Raw genomic sequence first — 19085 nt, forward strand, 5'->3', positions numbered from 1 at the left:
TTAAAAGTGTGTTCCAGACATTTTTATTCAGGTGAGTGTCAAAGTATTAGGGACATTCTACCAGCAACGTACAATTCCACTTCTAAATATCTTGGAGAAAAATAGATCTTATTCTTTAATCTGAGCATTGAGCCATATGGAAGACACTTTAAACTATGGGAAACGCATATCGTGACATCTTAGCATGTTTTTATTTTTGAATAAAATACTTTTTTAAAAGTGTTTTACACCTAAAGTGTCAGGCCCTGTCACAGACAAATTTGTACATGTTAGAATGGTTTTCTAATGAATTAGTTTGACACAAATAGTATTTTCTTATTGATTACATGTCCCTGATTGTATCTAACATGGTAGTATAACTTCTATAAGAAATATAAGCAATGTTTAGGTCAAATGTAGTGAATGGAAAGTCCAGAATAACCACCAGGCACTTATATAGTTGTAAAAAAAAACTACTTTAACATAGGAGATTTTACAAACACATAATGGTGGGTATATACAACCACCTTTATCTACACAGTTAAAAAAAAATGAATTAATCAATATCTCAAATATGACATTTTTATATCATAATATTTAATGTGACAGGACTGACTGTGGCGTGACAGGGCTGACATTTAGGACAAGATTTGTTTGTGTTGTTTAAGTATTGGTAAACATTCCTATTTTAATTTCTTATTATGATTTTAATGTTAAATAAGGTGTGATTTCTTTAATATGCATCTTAAAATGTATTTTCTATGTTGTTTCACTGCAGTAGTTTTTTTGTTTGTTCTGTATTTATTTATTTATTTATTGATGTCTTCTTGAAGGTAAACCAGCATATGAAATGGGTGAGTCCAATCGTGCCTGGGCTCCAACACTGTAGCTGGGACACTCTGAAGTAGTGTTGTCAAAAATATTGATATTTCGATAAATATCGATACTGAAATATCTGAACGGTACCAATACTAATTTCCCAAGTATCGATACCAATACTAGCCGAGCTGTCACTTTCACTTCTCTCCAAAGGCGCGTTGACAAACACCACACGCGCACTTGTCTCATTCGCTCTGGTTAAATAGCAAAAGTGAAGTGGATGGAAAGATGGCGAGTGCGGCGCCCCCGCGACCGGCTTTGGTTGCTAAAGAACACAGCAGGAGTGCTATCTGGAAATATTTTGGATATGAAGCAAATGAACATGGAAAGCCAAAGGACACAAACAAGCCAATATGCAAGAGATGCTACAGAGCAGTGCTAACAAAAGGCGCTAACACCTAAGGCCCCGATCACACCTGACGTGCCTATTTTCAATTGGTTTCCTATGTCAGTGAGCGTTCTGCGCGCTGTTTATGCGCCTGCCGTTTTTGAAAAAAAAAAAAAAAAGCAACTCCGAGCAGAAAAAGCGCCCGACGTCATCACATTTTTTTCCACTGTCCAATCGATTGAATGGAGAGGCGGGCCTTCCGTTGTAGTGATGAAAGCTACAGTTGCTTTGAACGGATGATGGAGGATTAACTTGTGGTGCTCTCGGTCGCGGGTTACCAGGAGCTTAACGACTTCATGAACCGTAACTACCACAATGTTAACAGAAAGTAAATAAAGTTAATAAAAGGCCGATTTGACGTTTACTTGACTGACAGGACAGCTGTTTCAGTGGTTGCCTAGCAACATAAAAAACGCAGCACACTGCTCTTGCTGTGTGATGGTAAGTGCTGTGCACCTCGCGTTTTCAAACCTGAGCACTATATAAATAAAGGTGACTTGACTTGCACGCACGTTTGCGTTTAAATCTGTTCATCAAATAACGTTGTAACAATAACGACTCTGGGTAAATGTGAATTAGCTCAAGGATATAGGGAATTTTGGGAATATTAATAATTATAACTCATGGTCATAATAATTCAGAAATCGCATGTACATTTATTTTATCAATTGTCGAGATTACCTTGTCCTGTAACTGGTTTGGGTCATCAGTTATTCGTCCAGCGAATAAATGTAAGATTATCACAGTTAAGAAGGGGGTATCCCTTTACAAACTCCAATGAAAGTTTTATCTTCTGGCCACGAATATCAAACTTTCTGAGTTTATGAATTAAGAACTACCAAATGTAGTTTATATCGAGCTTGTAGCTTAGATCTTTTAGTTTCATTGACTTTTATAAGGTGGGTTTTCAAACACAGAGACAATTAAAAGTATAAATGGGTTTATTAATAAAATGGCACACACTAGAGATTATATAAACTACAAATATAAACGTACGTAAAAATGCAAACAAACAAACAAACATTTAACCAAACAAAACAGAAAACATCGCGTGGTCAGAATAAATGAAATGAAAGAAAGAAAGATATAGAGAGAAGGAAAAAGCTAGTAATTATTACATACAGAAAGCTAAGTTCACGAGACACCTGGAACAGCTTTTAGAGAGAGTTACGTTACTTGCAAGATTCTGTGCTCTTTCGGGTGAGGCTGAGGCTGAGGCAGGAAGCGAGGATGGGGTCCTGTTTCTGCTGCGTCTTCCGGTGTCGCGGGAAGCTTGAAAGGCTCACTGAATGTATTGTTACCGGAAAATAAGGTTCATCTCCCGGGATGGGAGAGGTTTAAAGTCTTTGTTGCAAGGGACGCAGCTACGACTCGAACATGTGCTCGCTCGATAGAGAAGACCAGAGCCTCCTCCAGATGTTCCTTTGGAGAAGCGCTGCGCCGAGGAAGAGAGTTAAGAGAGTTGAGTTGGATGAGAGAGAGAGAGGAAACTGAAGGTTTGGACTTTTATCAGTGTCCCATGTGCCGTCCCCTCCTTCATGTAGGACGAATCAGCTGTCGAGATTTTTCGAGCGGGAAGATTCCTTTGTCCGGTTAGACACGCCCACTCGAATGAGTCATGATTGACTTTAACTTGAGAGGATTTTCTCCAGACATATGAACTTATAAAACAATGCGCATCACTGAATTCTGTTATTGGAATTCAACTCCGTTAGCTGGAGAGGATTACAGAGATATCAAAAATAGAATATAGGCGTTGCAGCAATGCAAAGATACATTATTATGCATTTGTATAGGCATTTGCAGTTCTATTAATGTTACAAATAGGACATATGCTTTCCTATGGTTTACACACACCTCTTAACACACAAATATATATATTTATTACATTTAAGAGTGACTTTATGGGTAAAAGTCCTTTTCTGTATGGGGCTTTCTGTTTCAAAGTCCAGAGTGTGTTTGTGTGTGGGTTGGTGGTCAACTTTTATGACCTGCCAATGAGATCGGGTTACGGGATGCGATTCTACTGGGAGAACATTCTTCAGAAATACATTTCAGAGCCAAACACTCGAAGATCATAACTATATGATCAAAACAACATTAATCACACATGCATAATGGAATTGTACATATATTTAAAAGAAATATTGCTTATCCTGAGTTACACACAAATGTTGGTCTCTTGGTGTGTGTGTGTGTGTGTGTGTGTGTGTGTGTGTGTGTGTGTGTGTGTGTGTGTGTGTGTGTGTGTGTGTGTGCCTGCGTTGGAATGTCATGAGGCTGTAAAGTCACAGGGAGTCCATGCTGAAATGGGGGGTTTTAGAGGGTATTCTCCAAAACAGGGTTCCCTATGTGAATCAAATGTCCCTCTGGGGAGCCACAAAGATGCCATTTTGACCGTTCAAGCAGACTCAGAGGCGCCATGAACAAACTTGTTGTCTAAGGAGACAACGAAGGATGTGTTGGGAGATCAGGATCTACTAATTTGAACAGCATGTGACCGCATGTCATAGTCATTGTCGTTACAACGTTAATGTATTAACCAGCATCAGGGTTCCCACACCTTGGTTAACTTCAAATTCAAGGACCTTTCAAGGACTTTCCAGGTCCAATACCCTCAAATTCAAGGACTTAAAGGGATAGTTCACTTTGAAATTAATTTTTGGTATGTTTTAGCTTAACTCAAGGGCATCCAAGATGTAGGTGTCTTTTTTTCCGCAGTAGTTTCAATTTTGATATTTTTAGGTCAAACCGTTCTTGTCTGTCAGTCATATAATGCAGGTCTATGGTCACCACCTCAAAGAGCATGCACAGAGTCCAAATTAAAACAATTCCCCATCGTCCAAATTAAACAATTCCCCATCGTAAGTACACATTGATGGCCTAAGACACGAAACGAGCGGTTTGTGTGAGAAAACGAACAGTATTTATATCGTTTTTACCACTTATACACAGCCATGTCCAAGTGATCTGATCTGACGTGTACGCAGACTGGTGCATAGATATATACACACTAGATGTCGCCTTGTCTACAGCAGTTCATTGGAACGAATGTCTTTAAGGCGACATCTGGTGTGTATCAATGCACCAGTCTGCGTACACGTCAGATCAGATCACTTGGACGTGGCTGTGTATAAGTGGTAAAAACGATATAAATACTGTTCGTTTTCTCACACAAACCGCTCGTTTCGTGTCTTAGGCCATCAATGTGTACTTACGATGGGGAATTGTTTAATTTGGACGACGGGGAATTGTTTTAATTTGGACTCTGTGCATGCTCTTTGAGACAGTGACCATCGACCTGCATTATATGACTGACAGACCTAAAAATATCAAAATTGAAACTACTGCGGAAACAAAGACACCTACATCTTGGATGCCCTTGAGGTAAGCTAAAACATACCAAAAATTAATTTCAAAGTGAACTATCCCTTTAATGTGGGGACACATTTGTTGTGTCCAACAACAAACGATGAGGTACAATGGTAGTTTCATGCGCACGTGAACGTCATGGCAACGTACAACACAAAGTACCTCATGCGGGAAACACTTAACGTAACCAGGGTTTTTCCTGGCTCAAAATGAGGCGGATGTGGTAAAATCCTAATAATGTATTTTAATATTAAGATAATTCAATTTGTATTTTTTGTAGATCATCATATAGCCTTATGTGTTTCCCACATTGTTTTTGTGGGTGGAGCTTGGTACCTCTAGGGGGGTCTGGGGGCATGCCCCCCCGTAAGAAAATTTTGTACATTTTAAAGATTCATCTGGTGCACTTTGAGTCACCCGAATCCACTGTTAAAAATAAATAATTTTAAATAAATAAATAAATAACTATCCCCCAGTAGGAGGCGGCGGGTGACCGTCTTAATGAGCGAGTCATTGAGTCATTCATTCAAACGATTCATTCAAACGGCTGATTTATTCAGAATGAGGCACTTTAAGAATGGGTAATTGAATCTTTGACTCAACCGATTCGTTCAAAACGCTGAATCATTCAGTAATGCAACAAGTGTTGCTGTGAGATGCGCTATGGTTCTGCTGTGATCTTTGTTTGGAACTATTTTCGCTGCTGAAACAGAACAAAAACAGTCTAAAATGTAAGTTACTTAATTTTAACTATTTGTTTATTGAACTGTTATGAAATCAGTCTCGGTTTCAATCTTGATGCCATTCAGGAAAACAGCTCTCTGGTCGTGTGTAGCCAAGGCTATATATTGTTTCTTAACTATTTTATGTTATAAATAACTGCGCAAGCCTCAACAGCGCAACATTGTTACCGTCAGTAGGGGAGAGCGGGGCACAAAGTAATGCTTTTTGACTTTCTCAGTTTGTGTAAATCTACTTATGGTTCAGAGTATTTATTTTTTCCCACATGTCTAGTACAATTATGTGTTTTTGTTTTATTAATACAGTATATACTTTTTTCTTGACATACCCCGAAAGAATGGAAGTGAAATGTGACAACATGCCCCATAGGTGGGGTACATTGTAACATGTGAGGGGCACATTGTAACATAACATTTTTTTATAAGAAATATTTTCTAAATAAAATACAATAAAAAAAACTTTTTCATATAAAATAATGGCAGTTTTTAATAATTAAATATAAACTAATTTTTGAGTTTTGACTACGAACACATGAAAACACAGCTATACAACATAGTTCAAAAACAAATAAATAATTAGTAATTTCTGAACATTGACTCTCAGTCTTTATTCACCTTTTTCTCACGTTTTCTCAATAAAATTAATAAAAGTATAGAATATAATAGCATATTTCTAATAGGGGCACATTGTAACGCAGTGTTACAACATTCCTCGCCTGCACAACTGGGATTTAAACCCTGCTAGTGTCTTCTGCTAGTTAGCGAAGCATTAAAGAACTATCTCAACTGTTAAATAACATCTTGGAGATTAAAATAATATCAGATTTGTCTTATTTTAAATAAACACAAAAAACAGAGATGAAAAATTAACTTACCGTATTTTTCGGACTATAAGTCGCTCCGGAGTATAAGTCGCATCAGTCAAAAAATGCCTCATGAAGTGAAAAAAAACATATATAAGTCGCACTGGACTATAAGTCGCATTTATTTAGAAATTTATTTCACAAAATCCAAGACCAAGAACAGACATTTAATCAGGAAAGGCAAGTTATTCAACTACACAGTAGCACACAGAACAACAGGCTGAATAGGTGTCCAGTATGTTAACGTAACACATTAACGCCCGTTTCACACATACTCCGTTTGTAGTGCGTATATTTTTCCGTACCCTTGTTAACAGGTCAGAGCTTTCACAATGCACGCGGTTGCAGTCCGTCGATCCGTTCCAGGTGCGGTGCGTATACAGCAGTGCAGCGATCGTTTCCGCACCGAGTCTATTTTTGCTGTGCTGCACGCGCTTAATTAAAGTGACAGCACACGGTTTGTGGTCAAAATGAATACAGATTGACCAGATTGACATGAAAATGTAGTAATTTCATCATAAATGCATTTAATTAAATACTAGCCTACTATTTTTCACAGTCATCTTTTTACTTCAAGCGTTGGTAAATCAAGGAAAACTACAATTTACTTCAACAAGGCGACATAATGAACAACACTCGTCTCATTCGTGGAGGTGGAAAAACAAGTTATTTGTGACATGCAAGATTTATTGTATAAAGATTTAAATTATGCAAAAGAAAGGGTATGAGTCTGCTGTTTTTGTCAATTTTAAGTTTTAATTTAAAATGTATGCGATTTTAATATAAGTGCATGGTTAAATATTTTACCACTTGCTTGAGCAACTTAATATATAATTATATAGAAGTAATGCATTTAATAATAGTTTGTTTAAATTGTGTTTAAACGTGAATACGTCTATTAAAGAGTATACGTATAAAGAGAATCGCAATGCTGACAAAAAACTTTTTCTTTTTTTAAAATAAAATTTGCTGATAACTTCTGGATTTGAAATACAATGTGTTTGGGGTTACAGCCGCGGGTCAGTTACGCACTGCAAACGCAGCTTATGTGAAAGCACTTTAGCTCGTGCTGCTCCTGCACAGCATATGCACCGCAACACGCACCGCACACGCACTGCACACGTTATTCAGCTACACAATAGCATAAAGAACAAATATCTGGGAGGCTGAATAAGCTAAATTAACATAAGCCAGCGAGTCCAACAAGCAAGTTACCAGTAAACAAGTTCACCAAGCTCCCGCGATCTCATTCCTCATCATTTTCTTCATCATCCGTGTCGCTTCTGAACAACTCCGCCAACTAGAGCGCCCCCTCGCGGCTGTAGACGGTAATGTTTTCTCTTGGTTCATCTCAGTCTGAATTAATTTTGATATATAAGTCGCACCTGACTATAAGTCGCAGGACCAGCCAAACTATGAAAAAAAGTGCGACTTATAGTCCGGAAAATACGGTAAGTAAGAAATTTACTTTTGCTATGGTTTAATAAATGTCTATGGATATCTTCCAAAAAAATGTAAAATTTGGCGGAATTTTTTTTTCTATATAGTGTTGATATGGCAACTAGTAAATACACAAAGTTTCATCATCCAAGCATGTGCGGAAGTATTTAAAACAAGCGTGTTACAACTAGCCCCGTGTTACGTTGTGCCCCGCGCTCCCCTACATTAGGTAGGCCTATATTATTATCAACTAAATCACCACTTACATTAAATGAAATAAAACAGAATCATCCTCACGTTTTCGGTGATTCTCTAGTTATTTTTGATTGTCGAGAGCCGGAGGCGGCACGAAATTTGACGGAGGCGGCCGCCTCATAATTCTCTATGCAGGAAAAACCCTGATAACGTAACGCGTAAATGCGCTTAACTAGTGTAAATCAAGCAAGCTAGTATGCATAGGCCATGGAGTGTTGGCGAAATAACACATTAGGGGACCGGAGTGAATATGGAATTTTTTCCAGAAAACGTATTGCACAAAATAAATTCAAGCACTTTCAAGGACCTGTCTCTATGTATGTTTATTTTCAAAAACTTTCCAGGGCCTTGAAAACACTTTTTCAGATTCACAAACTTTCAAGGATTTCAAGGACCCGTGGGAACCCTGCAGCATTTATGCTTTTGAACAAGTGGACTACCTCAGGACATTTTTGTTCATGTAAAATATACCTCATTGTCATGTTCAAGACTTGGCTCGTTTTTTTTCTTATCAGTGCAAAAGAGACTCAAAATACTCTGTTGATTTTGATCTTACATAGCCTACTTGTGTTATACATCATTCAAAACTGTTAAATATCTTTTTTTATGCGTGTACACTCATAATAAAAACAAAATGTTGTGCATTCTGCCGTCTCTCTCAATGTGAAACTCATTCTGAAACGCGACAGAAAATGACCTCTAACTAAGCGAATGTTTGTCTCACAGACTTGAAACGCATGTCTATACAATGCTTGGAGTCTCTATTTTTAAAGTATGTAAATTATATAAAAAACAAATATTCTCTGTTTAAGTAATCCGTATGAAAGTAGCGGCATGTACAGTTTCTCAAACGCGTCCTAATTAACTCTAATGTGACCACGCGCACATGAGCGATTGACATGCAAATGATCCACGCGGCAGAACGCAGACCTGTAAACGCCCTCATTACCTCAAAACAAAGAATCAGAGACTTCAGTAACTTACTCCTCTGCTTTTCCTCGAGTTTGGAAGACTGTGTTTGTGCTGTGCTCTGCTGTTTCACTTGGATTTATCTCAGAAGAATTAGAAGAACGCGATTTGAAGATGAGACGATTTTTAAGGTAAGACATGTTAAACTGGTGGTGCCAGATTAAAATGTATGTTATGAAATGAGATTGGAGTAAAAACATGAAGCCTAATGTCGTACATGTATATGTAGACAGAAACATGTTGAAATGTGAACTAGACTGGTAGGCAACCTTTCAGTGCTAAATGTATACATGTCCGACAAGAGGATGTTTTTATATTCTATAATAAAACACAGCATGGTAAAAGTAGGCTAGTATGAGTGTATACTATGGTGAATATTATAATGTTTAGAACCGTGTTTACTGTTAAATACTGTGTTTATGGATATCTGCTCAAACGTAGATGTATAATATGGTAACAATAATTAGTTTAATAGTTTTGAGCGGTGTTGGAAACTTTTATTCCTTCATCGAAGCAGAAACCAGGAGACTTGAGATGTAATTTGTAATACAACAGCGGCTTGATCGCTTCAGTAAATGTTCTCTGCACGCGTTTGAAAAGTAAAATGCTCCAAACAATAGGCGTCATTTTTTTTACTCCATGTTTATTTTCGTTATGACATTATGAAATGAGATTGAGTAATCAATAAATGTTTCTCTAGTGCAGTGTTACTGAAGTTTTCCTTTTTAACGATTTATAGGCTATTGTTATTATTATTTTATACAGCACATAGCTTATGCCTACAAGGCACAACAAACCTGGTGTTCATTTTATGTATAAATGTGCTTTTTTTGTAATTTGTTGTGTATCTTTGGATTATGTTGTGTTGTAAATAAATCCAAACAATCAAAAAGCCATTCTTTTTTAAATCTCCTCATTCTTTGTGCAAGGTTTCTCTGAATGATAGGGCCTGATAGCTCCTAATAGGGCCATTAGGGGAGTGTCTTTGTCTTTCTCAGGTGTGAAACCATCAACATTCATGATGATTCACGCCTCCTCGCATAAAGCTTTCTCACACAAAACACGTCTTGGAAATTTTAAATCAATATTTTATCTGAATGAGTATGCAGGATGATTTTCACATAGTTTTGGAGCAAATATTCGAGGCTACGTGATACAATTTTCAAAAGTCTTGTGAAGAAATAATCAGTATGGGTTTCATGACCTTATTTCAGTGACAATTTGTTTTTGTTTTTTCACAAACCACGCATAAATGTCATTATCTCAAAACTACAAACTTTTACATACATGCTGCTGACATATTATTGTAGCAGAGTTTGTGCTAAATACAGTGTAATCATATGGAATTAATTTTGTGCCAATAATAATGAACGTAGCTTTTCAAGAAACTAATGAAAATATAAATTGAAACTGAATAAAATATCTTTGAAACTGAAAAAGAATCAATCGCAGGCAAATTTTTTGACTTCGTTTTTAATACACTGCATGTTTTGCTAACTATTTCTCATATTTCAATCGCTGATCTGAACTTACAAATGCGCTTCCAGAGTTTTCATTTGCACTTCTGAAGTTTTCGTTCGCCGTTCTGACACATTTCTCTCGTGGGGGTGGGGCTAGTGGCAGTGTGTTCTCATTGGCAACTGAGTTTTTGATTGACAGCTTCTTCACCTGGAAGTGAAGACGTCAGTGTTGTGTTTACATGTGTGGATTTAAGCGTCTGTAATCGCAGCTTTCTATTTCATTTTAGTGATATTAAGTTTATATCTGTATTTATTTGCTGCTACACTATATTGTTGAGATGATTTCTTATTGAAGGAATAGTAGATGAATGATATCATTATCATTAGTCATCGTCGCTATCAGGATACTGGATAGCCTACTCGTGGTAAGTCCGATTTTTTTTTAATACTATACTAATACTATTTATAATACAGTACTGGCTTTTTTCAGGTGGAGAGGCATTTTAGAGTTCAGTGAGAGCCCATAACATTATACAGCTGTGTTGTCTTGATTTAACTTAGCCCAATCATTACATGACTTGTTTATCTACATTCGGTTACAGTCTTCGATTATCATATTTCTCCCCCAGCCACCCCAAACATCATTGGGCTAGAGTACTGTAGAGTATAGAGGTCGACCGATATGGGTTTTTTCAGGCCGATGCCGATCTTTTGAAATCCGGGTCGGCCGATGGCCGATTAATGCTGCCGATTTATTTTGGCCGATTATGTACTTGTTTTTAACCTCTATTTGAAAGATAAAATATAACACAAATAATTACTTAAGATAGACAAGATTTCTCAACAAAAACATTTATTGAACACTTGACCAATCTGCACTTCTTGTGACCTTGAGATATGTTTGGTAATTGTACCTGAATGAATTGAAAATTAATTTGCTACATTTCAGATTAATATATTTGTTTTCCTTAAAATTTTAATTAACAGTAACTTAAACACTTTGCAGTTTGAATGATGTCTTGTAAACAAAATGATGGAGTATGTTTTTATGTTTCCACTGTTCGATCGCGTCCGCGCCTCTCACACACACACACACACACACACACACACACACACACAAATATAAGTAAACACTTTGCGACTTTAAACACACGCGACTTTTCGATCGCGCCCGCGCCCCTCTCTCCCTCTCCCGAGTCTCCCTCTCCCTCACACACACACACCATATTCCAGCATTGCAATCTTTACATCTCAGCCTGCTTCAGAGCTAAGGCGGGGCTACAGATTAGATGTCCCCAAAGAACCCGCGTATCTAACAGTAGTTCCGCATTACATGAATTAATTTGCACGCGAGTTTTATTTATTTTTATACCATGTATTCTCCGTGTAAATGTATACACCGAACCGTGACGCCCGTACCGTTTCGGTTCAATACGAATACATGTTCCACCCCTAGTCTACAGTGAAATACAGTCACACATTACACTGTTTGGCCAGCATTTTAACCGTGTTTAATCCAGCTACTAGCATGCTAAAGTTAACTGCTGACTAGCGTCACGTTTCTAACGTCCGTTTTCAGAGCATCCAAGAGAAGCACAGACATAACAGTAGCACTTAAATGAAGCACAGAAATACGCATTGATATTCGGTCCGGTAAATAACGGTCGTTAAGGCACCAGTGCCGTATTAGCACCGGGTCTGACTGTAGCTACCCAACCCTAGCGACGACGCTAGCAAAGCAAAGCCAGTCCTCCACTAACCTATGGTCACTTTTTTATTACTTATTTCTCTGCATTGAGTGACAACCCTCTCAAATATAAGACACACAAAACAGAACAAATAAAAGTATCAGATTCTCTGTCTGTAATTGCTAAATTCTTGCTTACTTATTGTGACATGATAGCAACCCTTCTGCTGTGCTAATGCAACCTCAACTACGCTATCAATATCCAAAGTAGCAGAACGTCATGTCGCCTATTCATATTTTTTCTCGAAGTTGGCAGTAACATATCAAAAGGTTTTAATTAAATATAAAGGAGTTTTCTCCAAGGAACTTAGCTCCTTCCTTAGGCACTGGATGAGGTCTGCTCACTCTGCTGGAGAATGACTCTAGGCACAGCGTGCGTCGAACACGTGTTCCACAACAACAACAACACTAGGCTGCCCACAGATGCGCCCGCCTAATAATCGGCTTGATATACTGGATATTGGCCGATTATGTTAAAAAATGCAAAAAATCGGCCGATTAATCGTCCGACCGATTAATCGGTCGACCCCTAGTAGAGTATCTGTACTGTATCAGTCAATGACCGATGCCATAGGACCAGAGCGCTGTCAATCACTGCCTGATTCAATTTTGGCAATGTAAAGCCTTTTTTTACCATGCCGATAAAGCTATTTAAACCTGAATTTCTCAATTGCTGATTCATTTGCGATGCAGAGTTTTTGAAAGAGGAGAGACACGACTTGACCACAGACCACGCCTCTGTTCATAATATGTAAACACTCAATTTATTTTGAAGTATCGCCCTGGTCGCAATATTTATTCTGATTATTTTAGTGTGATAAAGATGACCGATATAGCTATTATATGTAGCTAGTATGAGTAACAAAATGCTTTTTCTGTGTCCATATTTGACTAATTATAATGCAAAAATTGCACTTCAAATGAACATTTCAGAGAAAAAGTTTAATAATAAATATATGTCCAAATTAAAAACTTAATACATGCAAGTAATTATGACTGAAAACATCCAGCAACTAGGGAATACACAGCCATGGATATATGTTTATATATAGGGCTATACAGCCATCTACTGGTTACACAACAGTATTACATATGAGAAATGCTGCATGACTCCGAGGTAAATATTTAGTACTGTAAAATCCCTTAAAACATTTACATCATTTGTTTGGAATAAATATTTTAAGTCTGCAACTTGTTACTGTATGTGGGAGTTCAAAGCAGTTTGTATAGTTAGATTATAATACATTTCCTCTCTCATTTTCCAGGGACTGGAGCAACTTTTCCATAAACAAAATTGTGATGCTGACACAGAGGATGGAGTGATAGTACCAGAGATCCACTGTCCCTGTCAGACAATAATCTTACTTTGTTCAGACACATCACCTTTGAATGACTGGGATCTTGATCTTCAGACACCTGATTTATTTTATTTTAATATTATAAACTAAAATATTTCAATTTCCTCTAGATTAAAACAAACACAGTTCACAAGTACACAAGAGGTTGCACTTTATTCTTATTAGTCTACGCTGATCTTGGATTAGCATACCAACAGCATATGAATGTTAAGGGGATAGTTCACCCAAAAATACAATTCTCTCTTATTTTACTCACCCTCATGCTGTCCCAGATGCATTTTACTTTCTTTCTACAGATAAACACGATTTAAGATTGTAAGGAAAGTAATCCATCTCTGCGAGTCCTAAAGACGCTTTAAAAACACACACACAGTGACCATGACGGTAATCAATGCGACCTCAGTGGATGAATCAATGCCTTCTGAAGTCAAACAATAGGCTAGATAAAAGAAATACTAATATTGTAAACTGTTTTAACTATTAAAAATCACTTCCGACCAACTGTCTTACGTACATGGGTTACGATCCACTTGTATTATGGACTCACAGAGATGGATTATTTCCTTAAAACTCTTGTCCATGTTTATGTGAAGAAGAAAGTCATATACATCTGGGATGGCATGAAGGAGAGTAAATGATGAGAGAATCCTCATGTTTTGGGTGGACTATCCTTGCACTGCTTGTGTCCAGTCACTGCTTTGTTAATAGTACTGCAACAGGAACTGTTCAAAGAATCATTGCATCATTTAAAATGTATATGAATTTTTAAAATGTATTCTGTATTTGTAATTGTGCATTTTGTATAGTAATATATATCGTGACAATAGGCTACGTGCACAATAGAACTTCCGGTTAACTTCCGTGTTTTGAGTGTGCGATCGACTACTTCCGGTAAGGTCGTGTTGTTGTTGTAGTGGAGATTTTCCGGAGTCGCTAGTTTTGAGTAGACATAAGTTAGACAAAGTTTCAACATGAGCGGATTTCGGGTAAAAGAGAGGCGGTTGGCGTATCAACGCGTGAAAAAGACCGCACTCCATTGTTGTGTACCCCTGTGTGCGAATTCGTCCAGGTACAACAGTACTATAAGCTTTCATAGCTTTCCAGTGGATGTGTTGGTGAGAGCCGAATGGATGGTAAGAGTACGGCGGGACGACTTCACCCCAAGCAAGACGAGTCGTGTTTGCAGCAGGCATTTCCAAAAGGGCGATTTTGTAAACAACCCGGGGAAATTGAGAAGGTTGAAGAAAGGGGCCATTCCTGCTCTTTTTTCCTGGAATAATTTTCAAATACCGGCACCGAGGGCGAGCGTGTGGGAGCGGAGACCCAGAGCGGATAGCCCTCCTCCTGTCCATGACATCGACTCAGAAGAAGAGATGGAGCTGGCTACCCTGGCACCAGATCATGATTACTGTATTACTCCTACAACAGCAATGGTCGCAGATCAGTTAGCTGAGGAAAACGATACACTTCGCCAGAAAGTAAAGGAGCTCGAACTACAAATTCAGGCTCTCCAGCTGCGGAGTTGTTTAGGACTGAAGCGCTTTGCAGGATCGGACGAGGACATCCGATTTTATACCAGGTGAGTCATAATTAAGTGTTTTGAATTGCAGGAAGCTGATATCTTGTACCATATTAACAGTGATGGAAAAAAAATCACACAAGTCATGCACTTTAGTGAAAGTAAAGATGGGCTACTACACATGTAAAATGTTGCTCCACTAAAAGTCCACCTTACAAGAGGAAGAGTATTTTCCTTCAAGTGTACATCAAATATCAAAAGTAAAAGTAATGTAATTTATGACTAACATAATGAGATCAGGCCAAAACTTGTGCTACCTACAGCACTCAACACAACCTTTCATTGTCTTTTCTTCATATAAAATAAATGTAGTGAATAAAAATTAAGATAATTGATCATGTGTAACTAAATTAGACTACCATGACTAACAGCAATGTTATTTTTGTGTTTTTTGTTTAAAAGATTCCATTCTTATGACCACCTGATGGCATTCTGGAGGCTCATCGAACCAGCAACATCAAGGATGATCCGTGTGACAAGTGTGGCAAGAGAAGCATCGGCCTCTGTGGCAGAGAAGACAACATCGAACAGATCAACTAAGTTGCTGCCCATAGATGAGTTATTTCTTTTTCTAAATTATCTATCAACCGGATGCACACAGAGAGAGCTTGGCCACCGATTTAACATCCATCGGACAACAGCCAGCAGGATCATCACAACCTGGGCCAACTTTCTTTACTGTGTACTGGGAGCTGTGTGTATCTGGATGACACCTGAAGAAATCACAGCCAACCTACCTCCTGAGTTCAAGGAATATGCAGACACTCAGGTCATTGTTGACTGCACAGAACTGCGGTGCCAAACTCCATCCTCACTTGTGCTACAGAGTGAGGTGTACTCGCACTACAAATCACACTGTACCTTCAAGGCCATGATTGGCATGGCACCACATGGTCCTCTGACATTTGTTTCTGCTCTCTATGGCGGCTCTATCAGTGACCGTGAGCTCTTCAGATTGTCTGGCATCATACCTCTCCTGTCCCCTGACATGGCTGTGATGGTGGACAAGGGCTTTAGGGTGGACAAACTTGTGCCAGGAAGACTTCACAGGCCTGCCTTCCGCTCCAACAAGGAACAAATGGCAGCACAGGACATCCTGGAGACACAGTCAATCGCGCGGCTGCGAGTTCATGTTGAAAGGCTAATCAGGCGGGTTAAGGAGAACAAACTTTTTGACACTGTAATCCCTTTGTCTATTTCAGGGAGCATTAACCAACTTTTCACTGTATCTTGTATCTTGTGCAACTACCAAAATGGACCTCTGGTCAAAGACTGGAGAGAACATAAGAGCCAGGTAGAAATCTGACTGTTTGCTTCATGGCTGGCTGCTGCTCTTCCTCATTTTTTACAAACAATATACTGATTCACACCACAATTTAGTTTTGGCTTACATTTACTGACTTTTTTTAATTAATAAATTATTTATTTGAAATCTATATTAACTTGGTCTTGTTTAATTTCCCCCAAAGTGGGCCTGACTCATTGAATATTAGTTTAACTTCTAGCAATACATCGATGTGGGTTCACCTTTGCTGTGTACACTTTAAGGCAAGTGGTCAATCCTGTGTTACAACACTGTTCAGCACATATTTTCTGATTAGTAACTTGACAAATTTAAATGAACTTAAAACAACCCACTTGAAGGCCTCACACTATAATGAGATATCAACAAGAACAAAGACAGTTATTGTTTACTGATAATTCATTTTATTACTGCAGATATGCATGTAGGTATGTGTAGAAAAAAAAGAAGTCTGCTCTCTCTCTTATTTTTTGCATCACACCACTGTCCCGGTATATTCTTTGAATCAGGGTGTCTTCCTCCGCAAACACCACAAAATCGCACCACTCCATCCCTGTTAGGAGCAGCTGACCCTGCACCTGCCAGTAGTAGCCATGACCCTGCTTCAATTCCAGGTTGCCGTCTTTCATTTTCAGATGTGGATAATCCACATAGCTCTTAACGTTTGGACATTTTATTTCCACAAGGCCGAATTCAGAACTTTCTGTTGGGTCAAAGACAACCCCATCTGGGGATGTACCTAGCCATGGAGTGTCAGGGTGTATTATGAAGCCACAAGGGTAGTAGTTCACCCTCTTGAGCTTGCAGTACTCTTTGATGGCATCAGCTTCCATTTCAAGCCCCCTTTTCATTGCTGCTGTCTGACGGACCCCTTTGAGCAGCCGGTCTGCCATCGTATCTAAGGTGCATGGTTTAGCATGGCATATTTCCCCAAAATGTGAGGAAGTGAGTCTAGGTTTTCTCAGTCTATGCCAGTCTGCTGATGTACTTTGACTCCTAGTTGCATCCTCTATTTTGTTAGCCATCTCCCAGGTAACCTCAAGTGACTTGAAGTGCAGCTGTTGATGCTCAGTGAAAACGAACATACTGCATGATGTCTCCAGTCTGCAGCCAGCCAATGGCAAATCTGGGCGTGGTGGAGCGTCATGGTGAGGAAAAGGGCGACTTCTTGCCTTGGGTTGTTGGTATGACAGAGGACTGCCTGCTTGTACCAAACCAAGTGCAGAGTCCACTAGTGGCACCTCACAGGTGATACCCATTGTACAAATGGTTGGTGCAGAAACAGGGGTGAACTCTTTGTAGATCTCTGACACTCTGAGAATGGACAGGTCCAGCAACTCTCCACTGATGGCTTTGTACAGTGTGGACCTATTTGAAATAAATTGAGAAACACCAGTAAGATATATCACTTCTAGGGGTGGAACGGTACATGTATTCGTATTGAACTGAAACGGTACGGGCGTCACGGTTCGGTGCTTAAATTTACACGGAGAATACACGGTATAAAAATAAATAAAACTCACGTGCAAATTAATTGATGTAATGCGAAACTACTGTTAGATACGCGGGTTCTTTATCGAGGCGTGATCAAACAGTGTAAACATAAAAATGTACTCCGTCATTTTGACATCATTCAAAATGCAAAGTGTTTAAGTTACTGTTAATTAAAATGTAATTTTAAATTTGTAGGAAAACAAATATATTAGTCAAATGTAGCAAATTAATTTTTAATTCATTCAGGTACAATTAACAAACATATCTCAAGGTCTTTTTGTCTTTTTATTAATTTAATTAATAAACTCATTATATAAAACTATTGTCAGTGGACTACAGATAAACTGGTTCTATGCCTTTACTTTATTAATAAAACTTTCACTCGTTGTTTACAAGGCCTCCCGAAAATTGATGTGAACGATGTCCACAGGATTGTTGACCACTCTTCACCTGCACCCGGTTGCAAGCGTGTAAAAGGATTTCGATTGTACATATCAAGTTACATCCACAACTTTGAAGGTGAGTAGCGATAACAGTTACCTCAGCTGTTAGCGGCTAGATCAGCTGTTAGCGTTAGACATTGACTAGCTAGCAGCCAAGTATTTTAACTCGCATTAAATCATGTCAATATTACAACATACTTTATTAGTGTTATTAAATACCTTGTAATGTTAATATGATTATCAACTGGTTGTGTATTTTTCATTTGGGTTTTGTATTTCCTCTCAGTGTCCAAGAAAGATCCAGTGACAGGAGTAGTGTGTGTGAGGGCGTTATGTCATCCGTCAATGGACAGATCTAAACCACCTCACAGTTTAAGTGTAGGATAAGTGTAGTGTTAAGATGGTTACCCATGTTCCTGGGTTAATCGTGTTCTTTTGTTTCTTTTCTCTAGGTTAACCATGTTCATTTGGTTGACCATGTCCCCCATTCACGTCAAAAACGACCAGTGTACGCTTAGTTACTACTATGTTTTCACTAACAGCAATCAGTGTTGTAGTAGCAATGTAGTGGTGTAGGTGTAGTATAGTTTGTTTTTCCAGGTATGCTGAACATCCCATGTGAAAGGTGAAACACATAAGATAGGTATAGAAGTGTATGTAAATCTGCTAAGTCTAAGGAGGTACACTGTAATCTTGGTACTTTTTAAGTGGGGATTCTGAGTGTACCTGCAAATTAAACTGCTCCACTGACCACATAAAAAGAAAAAGATTAATCCCTTTACTAACAGTGTTTACAAGAAAAAAAGTTTTTACTAG

At 38.4% G+C, this 19085-nt stretch overlaps 2 protein-coding genes across 2 annotated transcripts in view; one reads left to right on the forward strand and one right to left on the reverse strand.

Moving 5' to 3' along the window:
- Window positions 1-19085, reverse strand: part of LOC309480379 (HMG domain-containing protein 3-like) — a 108573-nt gene that overhangs the window by 68503 nt on the left and 20985 nt on the right. The window lies entirely within an intron of this gene.
- On the forward strand, window positions 14279-16392 carry LOC309480380 (uncharacterized protein). Its single transcript, XM_082144816.1, has 2 exons — window positions 14279-15029; window positions 15432-16392. The coding sequence occupies exons 1-2, from the start codon at window positions 14422-14424 to the stop codon at window positions 16333-16335; spliced, it is 1512 nt and encodes a 503-aa protein (XP_082000942.1). The 5' UTR covers window positions 14279-14421; the 3' UTR covers window positions 16336-16392.

The sequence above is a fragment of the Leuciscus leuciscus genome (genome assembly GCF_965113295.1).
Source record: "Leuciscus leuciscus genome assembly, chromosome: 18".
In the NCBI taxonomy this organism is placed as follows: domain Eukaryota; kingdom Metazoa; phylum Chordata; class Actinopteri; order Cypriniformes; family Leuciscidae; genus Leuciscus; species Leuciscus leuciscus.